Raw genomic sequence first — 16,351 nt, 5'->3', positions numbered from 1 at the left:
ATTCCCTGTGTAGGGCCTCCGAAGGGAGGAGGAACAGATTCATAAAGTGAAGGAAGATGGAGAAAAAGAAGAGATTCTGCAAAAGAAGTTCTTGGCGGGGAAGGGGCAATAAGGACAAGTAGACCTAGGGTTCAGAAGCAATACTACTACCACTACCCTGCCTTCATCCTTCCCCCCCTCCCCCAAGACTTGGGCTTGTCCTGTTTGACGTGCCAACCGAGAGGGGGTGGGGGGGTGCTGACCCGGGGAGCAGTCCCCGCTGCTCTGGCCACTCCTGTCTCCTAGCCTGGCAGCGGTGTCCAGGGACTTGGTCTGGCTCTGCTAGGAGCGCCGAGGGCCGCCGTGCTCCGAGGGGGCGGCGGTGCCAGCGGGATGGAGGTAAGTCCGAGTGGCCCGGGGACAGGGTGGGAGGACCACTAAAGGGTCCGGGCTGGAAGGGAGGAGCCACACGGGGGTCCTGGCAGGAAGTGACAGGACAGAGTGAGGAGGAGGGACTGGCATCCTCCAAGGGGACCGGGAAGGCTAGGCACTGGGGTCTCGTCTCCTCTGCCTACCGCTCTCACTAGAGCCCCAGGTTGCGCCTCCTGCTGGCCCAGGCGCACCTCAGCATCCGGAGATCCCCACCCTCTCTGGGCTCCGGGATTCCAAACTGGCCCTGGAGCCCCCGGCCCTCAGGTCTGGAGCCTCGAGGGTGGACTAAGCAGTGCCCAATGCGGCTGGTTTGGGAGGAAGCATCGGATAGCGGTACTGGCGCCAAACGGGTGTCGAAGTGACCGCACACAGGCGAAGCCCAGCTAGCTAGTCACCGGGGTGATCACCAAACTGATCTAAGAGTCCGGGGGTCGGGGACACTGGGGGACCAGAGTGGGGCAATAAGACAATAAGCGAGATGCAGAGGGAGTAGTTTGTTTTCAGCCCTCAGCTCTGCCGTTATCCCTCACTATGCTGCAGCCTGGATGCTCCTTTTTGGAAGCAAAGGTTGGGCTAGTTTGCAGAAGTGCTGGGAGCTAGGACTAGAGATGAATCTCCCTTCTGGGCCAGGGATTGCGGGTGCTTTCCGAGGCTTCTTTCGCTCCTAACTCTCTCCTCACTCTGGACCCCCTCCCTCAGGCTAAGTTACAGCCGAAGTAACGTACTAGGAAAAGCCTGGACTACTAGTTTCAGGAACGGAGGTCCGGGATTAAAGGGGCAGCGCATTTGGACATTATCGTGAAATATAAAGAAAATAATATCTTCCCCTCCTCCGGCCCCTCCCCCTTGTTGTTGGGAGTACCTGCGGTATTGCCCGAGGGAGGAAGGAAAGAAGGGCAAAAAAGAAAGGACCTGAAAGGGAGAGGGAAGGAGTGGGAGACGGCACTAACCGAGACTCGGAGCCAAAAGACAAAATGAAGGAAATGTGAAAATGTGAGGCAGAGACGGAGACAGACGAGATAGAGAGACCCAGAGAGAGAGGGAGGAGGAGGGGGAGGGGGGAGAGGAGGAGAAGTAGAGGAAAGGGAGGAGAAGGGGAGGAGGCTAGTGGAGCGGGTCCGGACTGGCGCTGGGGGAAGCCGGGCTAGCAAGCGGGAGCTTGTGTGCCTGGCGGCTGCCTGCCGTGCTCCTGCTTCGGCCTCGGAGCTGCCGGCCCGGGGGCGCCGCTAAGCCCGTCTATGTCTTTTTCTGACTCCAGTGCAACGTTTCTGCTGAACGAGGTAATCGCGGCCCTACCGCGCGGGGCTCGGCTCTGGGAGGGGGACAGCGGGACCCAGGGCGCTGGGCGCGGTGAAGGTGTTCAGCGGCAAAGGTAGCGGCGATGGGGAGCCGGGAAAGAGGCGCTAACGCTGAGAGATGCAAGAGTCGGTCACTCCTGCGGGCAGAGCAAAGAGCCACAGCAGGGGGACTCCTGGGCTGCGGAGGCCAGGTTGTACGGGGGAGAGTCAGAACTGCCCAGGAAAAGGGGAGGACTGGGGCCAGCGGGGCCCCTCCCCCGCTGTCTCGGAGGATAACCGAGGAGTTGCTGGGGGCTCGGTCCAGATCCCGGAGGCAGCTTTCAGACGTGCCGGCAGCTTCCTCGCTTCCCTAATCAGCGCTCGGGAGTGCAAACCACTCTGCCCTTCCGCGCACTCAGGGAAAAGAAGTGGTCATTTGAGGACTGCTGTGCTACCACTCACCTGCACTGCCCTCCCCCAATCCTGGCCACCCTTCTCTGTGCTTTGCCCTTTGCCTCAACACCGGGTGGGCGACATTTCAGTGTTGTAAAGTCTGATTTTGTTCCCATTCAGCTCATTCCTCTTTTTTGGGGGGGTGTTCCTTAGTTTACTTATGTTTTCAACTTTCTCCTCTAAATCCCAGTTTGTGCTGTTCCATGGAGAATAATAGGTGTTGCTGGCAAAGTGAGTTCCTGGAGGCATAGCCTGCTGTAGGATAGGGAGATTTTAGGTTGGTATGAAGCAGGGTTGGGATGGTGGGAAATTGAATAGAATGAGGAGTAGCTCTTAGTAAAGATGTTGGCAAATCAGGGCAGATCTTGGATGAGGCAATTAGGTGCCTTATACAAGTTTTGCAAATTAAACATCCTTTTTCCACATTTGAAAATTCTGCCTCTCCCACTATCTGTCTCTGTGTGAATCTCTGTCTCTGTCTCTGTCTCTCTCTGCTTCTGTCTCTGTGTCTGTGTCTGTCTCTGTTTCTGTCTCTGTCTCTGTCTCTCTGCTTCTGTCTCTGTGTCTATGTCTCTCTGTCTCTGTCTCTGTCTCTCTCTGCTTCTGTCTCTGTGTCTATTGTCTCTCTGTCTCTGTCTCTGTCTCTGTCTCTGTCTCTCTCTGCTTCTGTCTCCTCGTGTCTGTGTCTCTCTGTCTCTGTTTCTGTCTCTGTCTCTCTCTGCTTCTGTCTCTGTGTCTATGTCTCTCTGTCTCTGTTTCTGTCTCTGTGTGAATCTCTGTTTCTCTGTCTCTGTGTCTCTCTCCCTACATCCCACCTGCCTGCTGTGTTACTATACCAGATTTTGAGCTTTTGATATATTAGATGAATTTGAAATTAAAAAAAAAAAAAAGCATTTCCAAGAAACTTAGTGTTTTAGAAGGAGTATTAGTTTTGGAGTGAGACAGCTTTGGTTTAAATCCAAGGTCTGGTAATTATCACTTTTATGACTTAAGTCATTTTACCTCCTGAACCTCAATTTTCTTCCCTGTGAAATGAAAAGATGATTTTTAAGGTTCCTTCCAACTCTAAATCCTACAATTCTAAAAAAAAAAAAATACAGCATTCAATGTATTTAATTGTCCTGGAATGAACTTGGAAGAATATGGGGCACAGTTGTGAGTAAGGTGAGGATCGGTGTAGGTATGAAATACATGGACTTATTTCCTAATAAATGGTTAGGATGATAACCCATTGAGAGAATTTTCTGCCACCAGTACTTGGGGTTGGGATGGGATATCTTTGAAGAACAAGTGGGACCTAGACTGCTATGATGACATTACAAGTCTGGAAAACCAACCGCCCTTGACAATATTCAGGCTATTGCCAGCCTTCTCTCCCTAGGCTCACCCATCTTGGCTATACCCTGATGTTTTGTTACCTCTGAATGTGCTACTTATTCCTTGGAGAAAAGAAGAGTAACAAAGGGCCAGAGAAGGGGCTCAAGGGAGAGAAGCAGGGACAGATCTTGTTCTATTAATCTGATAAACTCAGAGAATCTGGCGAAATTTCTCTTTGAATAAATTTATAAATGAATAAAACATATAAAAAGTATATAGTCTCCAACTTTCAAGGAGTTCATGTTCTAATATGTTGGAGACAACACAGTGGAAGGTTTCTTTTGCAAGTCAGGTGGTCCTTAGGGTCTTATGGCAAAGCAAATATTAATGCTTCTTTCATGTCATTTCTACTGATATAATCCTGGCAGTTTCTGATGTTGAACTATTTTTCTGTGACAAGGTGACAAAAACTTTCCTTTCTAAGCCTTTAAGTAGCTGAGGCTGTAACACCTACAGGAGCTGTTGCTAGGCTGCAACTCCACAGGGATTGCCTCCCAGGATGATGACTATGGGCACTGGGCTGAAAGCAGTGCTATTCTCAAAGCTCTCATGTTCAGCATCCTGGGATGCCTCCTTCAGGGTCAGAGGGGAGATGGTGGCCAGGGTGGGGGTGGTAGTCTTAACTTGCTTGGTACTTTCTTTCTTTCAACTTTCACCATTCTGTGTGTGGCAGTTAGTTGATAGGTTGTTGGGAATGACTGACCCTTTCTCCATAGAAGTTGTTTTCTCTAATGGACATTAGGATTTGCCTGAAAACAGAACTGGTGTTTCGGAGTACTGTTGTTCTCAAGGTGGCAGTTGGTCAGCAATTTTGCTAGTGGTGATGAGGAAGATGGATCATTTCTCCACAATAATTTTGCACTGGGCTGCTGGACTTGCTGGGCTGCAAGGAGGAGGTGTTGTTATAATTAAGTCATTTTTCAGTCTTGTATTTAACTCTCCTTGAGTCAGTTTGAGGTTTTCTTGGCACAGATACTGAAGTGGTCCAGCTCATTTTACTGATGAGAATTTGAGACAAATAGGGTTGTGTTGCCTAGAGTCACACACTGTCAGATTTGAACTCAGGAAGATGTCTTCCTGAATCCAAGCCCAGCATTCTTTCTTAGCTGTCCTTCTGGGAGAGCACTGCAATTCTCAAGGCTCTTGTGCCCAGGGTTCTGTGCCGATTCTAAGTCATGGTGGTCATGATGGTTTGAGTTACCAGGCATGTATCCGTCTTCTTCCTCAAGATGCCCTGTTGCTTCCATTCTCAATTCTTCTATATTCTGCTGAAAAAAATATTTGAGAAGGTCTCAAGAACCTTTATAGAGCAGGTAAACTGAAGTATGAAGGAGGAGTCAATATGGGGTGGGGTGGGGGGACAGCTAGATGGTGCAGTGGATAGATTACTGACCCTGGAGTCAGAAGGACCTTAATTCAAATCTGGCCTCAGACACTAGCGGTGTGATCTTGAACAAGTCGTCTAACCCAGATTGCCTCCAAACACACAAAAAAGTCAATAGCAAAGTTGAAGTTAAAAATCTAGACATCCTAAATGACAAACTCTCAAGCTCAGAATGTTAGACCTGGATAGACCTTAGAATCTAGTCCATCTAATAATAATCTACATTTTACTGGTGTGGAAAGTATAATCCAGAGAGGAGACTGACTTGTCCAAAGTCACACTACTAGGTAGAGACAAAAGCAAAACTAGAAACCAGGTTTTTTAATTATCATTTTGCCCCCTGTTTTATCATGCCATGATGTCTTTCTTTCAGCCTCTTAGAGACCTCTTGTTTCTCAGACTAGGTATCTCCATTAGTTCTGAGGTTCTGTCCCTTCTTTGAAAAAGTGTAATACTGAGAATCTATTGGTGCCTTCTGTGCTCCCCACTTCAATTCCTTCTGCTACTGAAAGAGGAAGGGATATAGCAATAGACTTTTTATTAACATTTTTTTTTAACTGAATTGGATTGACAGGTTGATCAGTTCCTTCTTCCTTTCTGGATTAATTTGCACCCCCACTTAGGATTTCTCTAGAGGACCGTTTTGAATTTTTCTTTAGCAAACCCAAATGATTTTTCTTTCTTATGCTGCCCAGAGAATAGGGAGAGGAGAGAACCACAATGACAAAGGATTTGGAGGGGGTCCTAAATGCTTTGAGGGATGTTTTCAGAGATGTGCTATTCACTTCAGTTTCTGCTAGGAAGAAGGGAGTTTGACATCTGCACCAGTGACTGGGGGAGATGGGAATGCTTACCCCTGATACCCACGGGCATGTTTACATTCACCCCCACGTGCCCACCCTGAACTATTCTCCCGCTTTCTTCCTCAGTTTAACAATCCAACTCCCCATTGTTTATTTATCACCTACTTGGTACTAGCTGTGATTCTAGGTGTTAGGTATGTAAAGATAGATGAAACTGTTCTCCAGAAGCTTCGTGGTTTTTAAAACTCTCAAAATAAGGGGAATAGGGAGATAACTGGCCACACAAACACACATACACATATTCACAGAAGGATCAGTATAATGCAGGGGGAAGGTATGAAAAGTACAAAGAGGAGGTCCCGGTAAAGTGTGGTGAGAAATTAACAAAAAAGGAAGTCACTTTCAGTTGGGGCAGATGTGGGAAGCTCTTCTTGAAGGAGGAGGTTGGGACTAAAACAAATGGTTGCAGGAATCTTCACCTGAGCAGCCACCCTGGCGGTTCCTCAGCTCTGTCCCAGGTGCTCAGGAGGCTTTGGATGTAAACCGAGGAATTACCCTTTCTCCGCGTACTTCCCAGTCTGCTTCGGGGTGAGGTGGAGAAGGGAAGAGGCGGTTTTTTTCTCACTCAGACTCTGTGACATTTCCTGCAACCCCCCCCCCCCCCGGAAGGGCAGTGCCCGACTCACGCTAACCCTTGACTGGGTTTGGAAGTGGGGCCCTTTGGACCATCCTTCAGACACCTGCTGTTCTGTGAAGGGGCTGGGAAAAGGGCAACACTGCCTGTGGGCCTTGACTAGGAGTCCTCAAATCAAAATTAAAGCTCCTCCCTGTCCTTTTCTTTCTGTCTGTCTTTTGCCCTTTATTTCCCATTCACTCCCCTCATCTCACTACATCTCTTCTTCTTTACTCTCTAGATCTCTACTTTCTAGCTTTTCTATTTTTTTCTCCGCCTCCCTTCCTGCTTTCCTCTCTTTAAGATTCTCTGCTTAGCTACCTCCTTTTCTCTTTCTCCTCCCCTCCCCCTCAGCCCTTTGTTTCCCTGAGGAGTATTTCCTGGGTTTCTGTGTGTCTGTCTCCGAATCTTTCCTCGCCCCGCCCCATTCTCCCAAGCCCTCCTCCCCTTCCTTCACCCTCCCGCTCTCCCACCTTCTCTTCCGCGGGATAGGTGCTTAGGGATCCGCCCTACCTCCTCGCCCCCCCTCCGCCTTCTCCCCCCCCCCCACTACCATCACACACCCCGCCCAAGCCTCCCTATCAGGAGCGGGGGGAGGGGGGACGCTGGTGGGCGGGCGCTATTGTTGTAGGGGCTGGAGCTGGATTCCTCAGCAGCGCTCTGGGTGGGACCAGCCGGGTGTGTGGAGAGGGCTGGGAAGAAGGAGGGAAAGGGGGTGGTCGGGGAGAGAGAGCTGAGGTTGGAGCTCTCAGCAGCTCATCTTTCCCTGGCTCCCTTGTGGCCTGCCCGGCTCCCCGGGCCCTGGTGACATCCCGCAGGCCCCAGTGCTGCCCTCGCTCCCTGCCCCGGGTTGTCCCCTCCCTTCCCCCGCGGCCCTGATTGCTCCCCAGTCCGGACTCCCCCATGTATGACGACTCCTACGTTCCCGGGTTTGAGGACTCGGAGGCGGTGAGTGCCCGTGGCGATGGAGGTGGGGAAGTTGGGGACATCATCGCCCTTTCCCCCTCCGCCTCCCATTCTGAGATATGAAAAACATCTCTGCTGAGGGAGAGGGGAAGGGACCGTCTGAAAGGAAGGAGGATCGTCTTCCGCTGACTGTTTCTCGGGCTGCTCCCCCTTCCCCAAAGGCCTTCGAACTGGGGGGGGGGTTGAGAGGGGAGAAGAAATCTCAGGGAAGACGAGCACAGGAGCGGAGTTCAGCTCGGAGATCCTGGGAGGGGGAAGGAAGCTTGGAGTTGGCCGCAGACCCTGAGGAGGTGTTAGTAAGAGGGATGTCACTAGGGTAAACACAGGCTTGGAGAAGGGATGTGGAAGAGAACTTTCAGGGACAGCAGGATGCCAGGCAAGAGTTAAGGGGGTTTTGAACTACTTGGACAAAGCAGAAATCAGTGGTTTGGGATCAGGACGCATTTTGGAAAGGTAGAACAACTAAGTGAAAGTGAAATGTCTTGGAGATGGAGAAGGGGTGGGCTGGGTATTGGAGGACCGGGTCACTTCCATCCAAAACACGGTCAGGAGCCTCCTTTGAGAGGGATCTCCCAGAGCCCTCCAAACTGTAGAAACCTTCTCTTCTAGACCCCCCTTTGTTTCTGTCTTACCTTCAAAACTTTCTCCTGTCCTTACACACCTCCTGGTCAAACTCCTGCTCTCCAACTGAGACGGGAGCACTGCACACATAATGGGCTAATTGAGCCAGAGCTTGAATTGCCCACCAGACTCCTGGTATTGCCTACACACTGCCACTTTGGTGCCAAATGACTCCTTTGCTTTCTCAGCGGAAAAAAATCTGGGTGATGGGGCTGAGGGAGCCAGAAGATGGAGGGCCGGAGGATGGAGGAAGCTTTTTGCTCAGGGAAACAGGCGACCTATAAATATTTAATTTTCATTTTTGCTTTTATCTCCTGACTCTTTGGAGACAAACCAACTCATTAGGCAAAGATTCTGGTGATTTGAGGGAGGTTGGAGAGGAAGAGTAGAAGTATTCGGGGAAGGACTGAGGCCCCTTCTCTCTCTTCTGATTCTAGGGAGAAATGTCCCTAAAGATGTCCATATGATTCTAGCTGGAGGTGATAGATATTTAAGCTATTAGTCAAAGAGTTTTTGAAGGGGCAAGGTCCCTGACCCAACCTGATCCTAGGTTAGAGGTGGCTTGAGGGATCCAGAATGAACATCCTGGTAAGGGAAGTAAGAGTAGAATTGGTACCCACAATGCTCCCAGTTGGGGGTTCCCTTTGCTCTAGGCTGCACCACAGGGGGCTAATTGTCTGGCATTCTGATTCACTGTCCAAGGCCTTATGGGTCTCATCTGTACTGTTAAGGGGGCAGCTGGCACTACCCAGGGTGTCAGCTTATGCCTGTGAAGAGATGTCTGAGGCCAGAGGGACCTGGCAGGTTTTGCTTTATTTATTTACTTATTTTATCCCTGGTGAATGAGCAGAGGATTTCTTTGAAAAGCTTATAAGCAAGTGGCAGAAAAATGTCACTCAGAAAAGAGGAATAAAGATAAGGAGGAAGAGAACTTAGTGGGAATGTTAAGGAGAGAAGCCATTATCTTGGCCCTGTACCCATCCCCTACCCTACTCTGGTTCCTAGATCTACCACTTCCTCCCCCAGTGCCCTCCATCTACTTCAATCCTCCCTCTCTCCAGGATCTCCACTGAAGCTGTAGGAGGCAGATTCAGGCTCCAAATAAATCCATGGGCTCATCTTCTTTCCTTTTCTTGTGCCAGGCAAGAGTGGTGTCGCAGCCTGCCCACACACACACACACACCAGGCAAGGGGGGCACAATCAGAGCATCATGCCAACTCCTGGCAGCTCCACAGCACTGCCTCTGGCTGCCTTGTGTGAGGGGAAAGAAAGAACCTGGTCTCCAGGGTATGGCTTGGCAGGACAGGCTTGTCTTCTCTGAGGTAGTGGCAGGGTGCTAGGTCTGTGGCTGAGTATAACATAAGGTTTAGAACTAGATGAGACCCTGGAAAACATCCACTCTTACATTTTCTTTTTACAAATAGAGGGACTGAGGTGAAGAGACAAAATTATTTACAGCATCAAATACTTAGTAAGCAATGGAATCAGGCTTTAAACTTATGTCTGCTGAGTATAAGTCCAGTATCATGTTACCTCTGGCATGTGATAGAGGAGAAAGTACTAGCTTTGGAATCTGAAAACCTCCATTCAAATCTCACCTCTGATACTCCCTAAAGTGACTAGGACAAGTGATTTAAGCTCTCTCAGTTTGAGTTTTCACATCTGTAAATGAGGGAGTTGGACTATAAGTCTTCTGGGGTCTCTTCTAGTTCTAAACCGATGATTCATATCTATGATTCTGTCTGTTTGGAGACATTGACTTATAACACTAAGTCAACATAAATTAATTTAATTCTCCATCTCCTACCTTCGAGTGGGGACAAAGAAGAAAGGGGGAACAATTTAATTTTGATGCCCCAAACAAGTAGGTAAGTTGAGGCTAGAAGTGGATGAATTGTTAGCATGTATTTTTAGGGGAAGTTTTCATGTAGGAAATTACTTATAAGGATAAAATTATAAATCTTCTAACCCTCCTCCAAATCCTAACATATAAAACTCCTTACCTACTATGTCACTGTGATGGACAGTAAGAGTGGTATCAAGATGAATTAGGTACTTGGGGAGTCACACCGTATCAATACTTTTGCATCATCTCTTGCTTACATTTTCACAAAAACCAGAGAAATCACATCAGACTTCAGGGTGACTGAAAGGAAGCTAACTCTCAAGTTAGTTAATAATAGATGAGCATTTGTGGGTCAGAGACCCAGATGATTCTTCCTGATTCTGCCCAGGAGACAGACAGAGGGGAGACCTTAGATAACGATGCTTGAGGGTTTGGCCTATAGTGGAGAGGAGGGAGTCTCCAAATATCATGTGAATGTCATAAGACTGAAGAATATCCCCATAGCCCAACTCTGCACAGAATCAGGCCTACCTTCAAACCTCAGAACACATTTACTGCCATGGGTATAATAAATGTTTATTGCATGAATGAGTAAATGGGGATTCCAGTCTATTATTTTGCTCCCAGGGAAGGTGGAACACAGTGAATAGACTGTTCTGTGTAAATCAAAAACTTTCCCATTGTCTTTTTTACATGGTTCCAGGAGAACTGGACCTGATGTGGAGTATAGAGCTATGATGGGAAGGCAGATTTGTGTCTCAAGTTCAGTTTCTTCTCCTTATCTCTATCCCCAAATAAAAAGTGCTGGCTTCCTTTGTCAAAACTGTTCTTATATTTGAGTCCTTAGGGTATGTCTGTATCCTTAGGAATAGGTAGGAAGTTGACCTGATTCCTCTCCATGGGCTAGTTTCTCAACACATTGTCTTTCCATCCCTTGGACAGAATCAGATTCAAGATTTCCTCTCTTCTATATATAATGAAGCTATTCAATTCAGTGAGATGAACTAACTTTTGAACAGTTTTGTTCACAGAATTTAAAGCTGGGCAGAACCTCGATGATCATAGGACCTAGAATTGCAAGGAATCTTAATAACCCCTACAATATATGAAAAAAAAATGAGGGTCGGAGAAATGAATAGCCTATGGTTACACAGATAGCAAAAAGCAGAGCTGTTTTTTGAATTCAGACCTCGGACTCTAAAATCAGTCCAAGTGTGATGGGTGGATTCTGGCAAACCCAGACTTTGGTGACTTTTTGACCAGCTTCTATAACATTGATACTCCAGCCATGGAGATCACATGTGTTTAGTGTGTGCACGCCAGAATTCTGGCAGTTCTTTTCCCTCCTCCTTCCTCATGGAAGAATTGAGAGGGAGAGCGTTACAACAATTTTAGCCAGCCACCTGACTTTTGTGGTCTCCATACCACCTTTGTAAAGGCCGAACCCTCCACAAGCCTGGCTCCACTGTGTCTTTTTCCACCCAGGGTTCAGCAGATTCCTATACTAGCCGGCCATCTCTGGACTCAGACCTTTCCCTGGAGGAGGACAGGGAGAGTGCCCGTCGAGAGGTGGAGAGCCAGGCTCAGCAGCAGCTGGAAAGAGCCAAGGTATCTAGTGTCATTCCTATCATTCCTGATTCTTTGGTCTCCATCCATCTTTTACTATTAGAGTGCTAAGATTTAGGGAAAGAGGATAACTTTTCACATTCGTGTTTTTTGCTAATTCTTTTCCTAGCACAAACCAGTGGCATTTGCTGTGAGAACCAATGTCAGTTACTGTGGGGTGCTGGATGAGGAGTGCCCTATCCAGGGCTCAGGAGTCAACTTTGAAGCCAGAGATTTCCTGCATATCAAAGAGGTAAACTTTGATCTATTCTCAGTCTTGAATCTCCTTGATTTCCTAAGTCTACCACTAAGATTTCAGTCCCTACAAACTTCCAAATTACCATCTGAACATTGGGATCCCAATCCTGTAATCCCCAAGACTAGGTCTCCAACCTCACAAACTCTCACTCTTCTCCATGCCCTCTCCTCTTAATTTTTCTCCTCTACTCTCTTTTCCCAAACTTAAGATCCAAAATTATGAAGAAATGAGAAAGGAATTGCCTCTTCTCCTGTATCCTTTTCCTAATTCATGAAATGCCTTACCTGTCTGCTTCTAGAAATACAACAATGACTGGTGGATTGGGAGACTAGTGAAGGAAGGTGGGGATATTGCCTTTATCCCCAGCCCTCAGCGCCTGGAAACCATACGCCTCAAGCAAGAACAGAAGGCTAGGTATGGGACAGGCAGGAACATGGGAAGGGTTAAGTATACTGAAAGGCAGGAGCCACTCACTTTTTCTCTTCAACCTCCCCTCTCCCCCATCCTGGTCTAACTTCAGGAGATCTGGGAACCCCCCTGGTGACATTGGCAACCGCCGTTCTCCTCCCCCATCTCTAGGTAATTTCCTCTCTTCCCATCTTAGGTGGATAATGGGTCCAATATGGGGAGGGATCGATCTCATTCTGACTGATTGGGAAAAGTGGGGGGAGGGAAATCTATAGTACTGGGGGAACCTGGCATCTCTCCCACAGGGTGAGGCTACCCTCACCCCATTGTCTAATGTGGGTATGGGTGTGGGTGTGGGTAATACAGGGGCCACCATGTCTCTCCCAGGGCTCCCTCCCCCTCACCAACCTCAGTCTCTTATTTCCTTTTCCAAAAAGCCAAACAGAAGCAAAAACAGGTGAGTTCAAGGATGGGGTTGTGGGCTTGGGAGGCTCATAATTTTCGGGCAATTGTTAGAATTCCACCCCCCGCCAGGTTCTCCATACCCCTCTTCTCCAAGCCAAAACAGAGGAAGTGGATGTTGAGTCAGCTGTCCAAACCAGGAGAGATTTTTCAGGGGGGGTAATCTAAGAACTCCCAGGAGGAGGGGAAGATAGTGAGAATATATATATACTTTTCACATGGTAGGGCAAGTTCTCCCTGCCTTGGCCTGTCTCTCTCCCCTTACTTTTCTCTTACACACTTTCTACAACTCCATGACCTCTAATTTTAGGGAATAAAACAGAGCAAGGAAGGAAACTGATGACAAGAGGTCTGGAAGGAGCAAGGCATCCTGATTTTCTGCTTACCTTTCAGTACCTCCCTGCTACTACCCTCAACCCTATTTATCCTACCCATGTCCAATGAGTAGCATGCATTAGGAAGGAAAAGTGTCCTTCAGTGAATGATGGAACCCCATGTGGCTCTGGTGTTTTCTGCCCTCTTCAGGCAGAACACGTGCCCCCATATGATGTGGTACCTTCCATGCGACCTGTGGTGCTTGTGGGGCCTTCTTTGAAAGGCTATGAGGTAAGCAGGGCACGATCTTTCAGTCCAAGTCCTCATCTTGAATGTACACCAAGCCCCTCGGCGATATCCACTGGCTAGGGCACGGTTCTCATTGTTGCTTTTGGCATTTTCTGACAGCTTGCAGAGATCTGATCCCTTATCCAATGGAAACATGGATATATGTACAGATGGGATTGGGTTATGGAGGATAGAGAATGCTATCCCTTTCCACAGGGCTTTTATATGCAGACTAAGTCTTTCCATACCCTCACCCATCAGGTCACAGACATGATGCAGAAGGCACTCTTTGACTTTCTAAAGCATCGATTTGATGGCAGGTGAGTTCCCTGCAGTTGCATTGGGTGGGGTCAGACCCTCCCTAATCGACAGTTCCCACAATAGTCATTTTTTGAGGGCGTAATCGGGTAGCTAGGCTTAGGAAAATATTAGGAGGCAAGCTACTTTGGCTTTAGAGTCCAGTAGTGATCCTTTACTCCATTTCCCCTCCTCCCCAGGATCTCTATCACTCGAGTTACAGCCGATCTCTCTCTGGCAAAGAGATCGGTGCTCAACAACCCAGGCAAGAGAACTATAATTGAACGGTCTACAGCTCGATCCAGCATTGGTGAGAACCCTTCCCAGCTCACACAAAGCTCTTTCTAGTCCCCAGTGCTTTATTTCCTCTACCTTCTCCATTTGCTCCCAAACTCATCACATCCCATTGCTGCTTCACCCCTGCTACAGTGCCACCCCATTACCTCTTCCCACCAAGGTACCTTAATTCTTGGTCCTTCAGAAAGCTGAAACAGAATGTCTTTGAGAACTACTTCGACAACAAACATTTAAGCCTTACTGTGTAGGTGGAACTGGGCTTGGCACTAGGATTCACATCTGAAATTAGATAGGCTTTGCCCTCAAGGAATTTATGATCATCCACTAGAACGTTTATGGTCACAAGACAATGCAGGGGAAGGTAGACTCTTGGAAACCTCCCAAAGCCCTGGAGATTCCCCCTCTGGGGGTGGGGGGAACCTGCTGACCACTCCCCCCACAGCTGAGGTGCAGAGTGAGATCGAGCGGATCTTCGAGTTGGCCAAGTCTCTGCAGCTGGTAGTGCTGGATGCCGACACCATCAACCACCCTGCCCAGCTGATTAAGACCTCTCTGGCCCCCATCATCGTATATGTCAAAGTGTCCTCACCCAAGGTCAGCAGGGAGGTGCAAGGGGGATGGGGATGGTGCCAACCTGGGTCCCCCAAACCTACTAGGGATGTTCCTGCTTAGCTTGGTCTCACTGCCTAAGTCTGGAGAACGTTTGTGCTCCAGCTGGGCTTATTTTCCCTTATACCTTTCATAGTCACCATACCCAGCTCCACTCATGTCCCTGAAGACAGCACACCCAGACCTCCCCCATTCCCTTGAACAACATCATGCCCAATTTTACTTGTGACTTCTCCTCCCATGAGACCCCGTGCCCATCCTTATTTGTCCCCTAGGTGCTTCATCGGCTGATCCGATCCCGGGGAAAGTCCCAGATGAAACATGTGAATGTTCAGATGATGGCGTATGACAAGCTGGTGCAATGCCCACCAGTGAGTGCATTAACTCTTGCCCCTACTTTACTTTTTAGGGTCTGGTTGGGGTGACTTGTGGGAAGTATGGAAGCAGCAGCTTGGATCTACATAGGTAACCTTAGGCAAGATGCTTACCCTCTATGGGCCTTATCTGTAAAAAGATGGAGTTGGATCAGATGGCCTGAGATCTCTTCCTCCCTCACCTCCCACCCCCTTCCCCATCCCTAAGGAATCTTTTGATGTGATCCTGGATGAAAACCAATTGGAAGATGCCTGTGAGCACCTGGCTGAGTACTTGGAAGTGTATTGGAGAGCTACTCACTACCCAGCCCCAGGGCCTGGCCTACTGGGCCCACCCAGTGCCATCCCCGACCTTCAGGTAACCAGGCTTCTCTCAGTCCAAGTACTTAGTTACTGTTCCTTTCCTAAACTATTGCCAAGGCAGATAGATTAGTCTTCAAATCTTTGCAGAGTAAGGGACGGTAAGTTGGTTTAGCAGATAGTTTCTATTAGTGGGAAGAACTGAAACAAGACAAGATGAAGGACTTTGTGACAGGGAAGGCAAATTACAGTAGAGATGGGGACACATTTTCTAGGTTAGGAAAAAACAGCAATCATCTCCTTTCAGACCTGGTGCAGTGCCATGGAAATGGTGGGGAAAAGTGATTACATTCCAGTTCCTTATTTTAGGAAGCCAATCCCCTTCTCTAAGTGTGGTCAGGAAGAGACTTATTCCAGCTCCTTCCTCTCTCCTCCCCACCCCACCTCAAGCTTAGCATGTAGTTGGGGAAAAGGATGAGAAGCCAGTGTTGTTTTTGCCTTGATGTTCCCAGAACCAGCAGCTGCTGGGGGAGCAAGGAGGAGAGTGCTCACCCCCAGAGCGGGACAGCCTGATGCCTTCAGATGAGGCCAGTGAGAGCTCACACCAAGCTTGGACTGGATCTTCTCAACGCAGTTCTCACCACCTGGAGGATGAATACACTGAAGTCTATCGAGATCTGTACCAGCCGCATCGCCAACACACCTCTGGGCTACCCAGTGCCAATGGACAGGACCCTCAAGACCGGCTTCTGGCCCGGAACTCGGAGCATAATTACAATGAAAGGAACTGGCAACGCAATCGGCCATGGCCTAAGGATAGCTATTGAACTTCTTCCTGCCCTGCACTGGTCTGTCCAAGGGAGCAGAGGAGGAAATGGAATAGCAGGGCAAGAGCTTATTGGCAGGTTGAAGTTAAGCCAGCATTAGGCTGGCACTAGGCTTAGCCCCTTAAGTCCCCTTGCCTAGCTCTAGGCCCCAATATTCCAAGAGCTATAGGTGGTCCTTTTACTTTGTGTGTTAAGAACCCCCAGGCTCTCCACTTTCCAAGTACTAGTTATATACAGTTCTGTAACCCTGGCACTCTCTCCTGCACAAGAAGCTGTCCTTTCTGGGCAGCATCCAAGTCCAAGATTCCTGTAGAAATGGTTTCCATTTCTTCCAGACTCAGGAAAGGGATGATCCCCCCCTAAAAGTGACTGGGAGGTGAGAAAGAGCCATGGCAAGGGGCAGTGTCAAGGTCCTGGAGAGAGTAAGGGTCTTATTGCTCCATCAGCCAAGAGATATAAACTTTGAGGTCTTACAAGATTTCTTTTAGCCCTGAAATC

General features: G+C 48.6%; 1 protein-coding gene across 3 annotated transcripts; it reads left to right on the top strand.

Annotated features, from left to right (window-relative positions):
• Nucleotides 1-357: 357 nt before the first annotated feature.
• Nucleotides 358-15,996, top strand: CACNB3 (calcium voltage-gated channel auxiliary subunit beta 3). Of its 3 annotated transcripts, none has more exons than XM_074270512.1 (13): nucleotides 358-378; nucleotides 11,298-11,420; nucleotides 11,548-11,670; nucleotides 11,975-12,090; nucleotides 12,197-12,255; nucleotides 12,522-12,541; nucleotides 13,072-13,152; nucleotides 13,411-13,469; nucleotides 13,647-13,756; nucleotides 14,186-14,337; nucleotides 14,628-14,723; nucleotides 14,935-15,084; nucleotides 15,539-15,996. In XM_074270512.1, exons 1-13 carry the CDS (start codon nucleotides 373-375, stop codon nucleotides 15,851-15,853), a joined length of 1,410 nt encoding a protein of 469 aa, XP_074126613.1. In that variant the 5' UTR covers nucleotides 358-372; the 3' UTR covers nucleotides 15,854-15,996. The 3 variants fall into 3 exon arrangements, with proteins under 3 accessions (XP_074126613.1, XP_074126612.1, XP_074126611.1); XM_074270511.1 differs by lacking the exon at nucleotides 358-378 and adding an exon at nucleotides 1,537-1,691; XM_074270510.1 differs by lacking the exon at nucleotides 358-378 and adding an exon at nucleotides 7,134-7,326.
• Nucleotides 15,997-16,351: the final 355 nt, after the last annotated feature.

Source organism: Sminthopsis crassicaudata, chromosome 5, assembly GCF_048593235.1.
Source record: "Sminthopsis crassicaudata isolate SCR6 chromosome 5, ASM4859323v1, whole genome shotgun sequence".
NCBI lineage: Eukaryota > Metazoa > Chordata > Mammalia > Dasyuromorphia > Dasyuridae > Sminthopsis > Sminthopsis crassicaudata.
The sequence above is the reverse complement of the archived record's forward strand: the minus strand, read 5'-3'. Positions and strand labels throughout refer to the sequence as shown.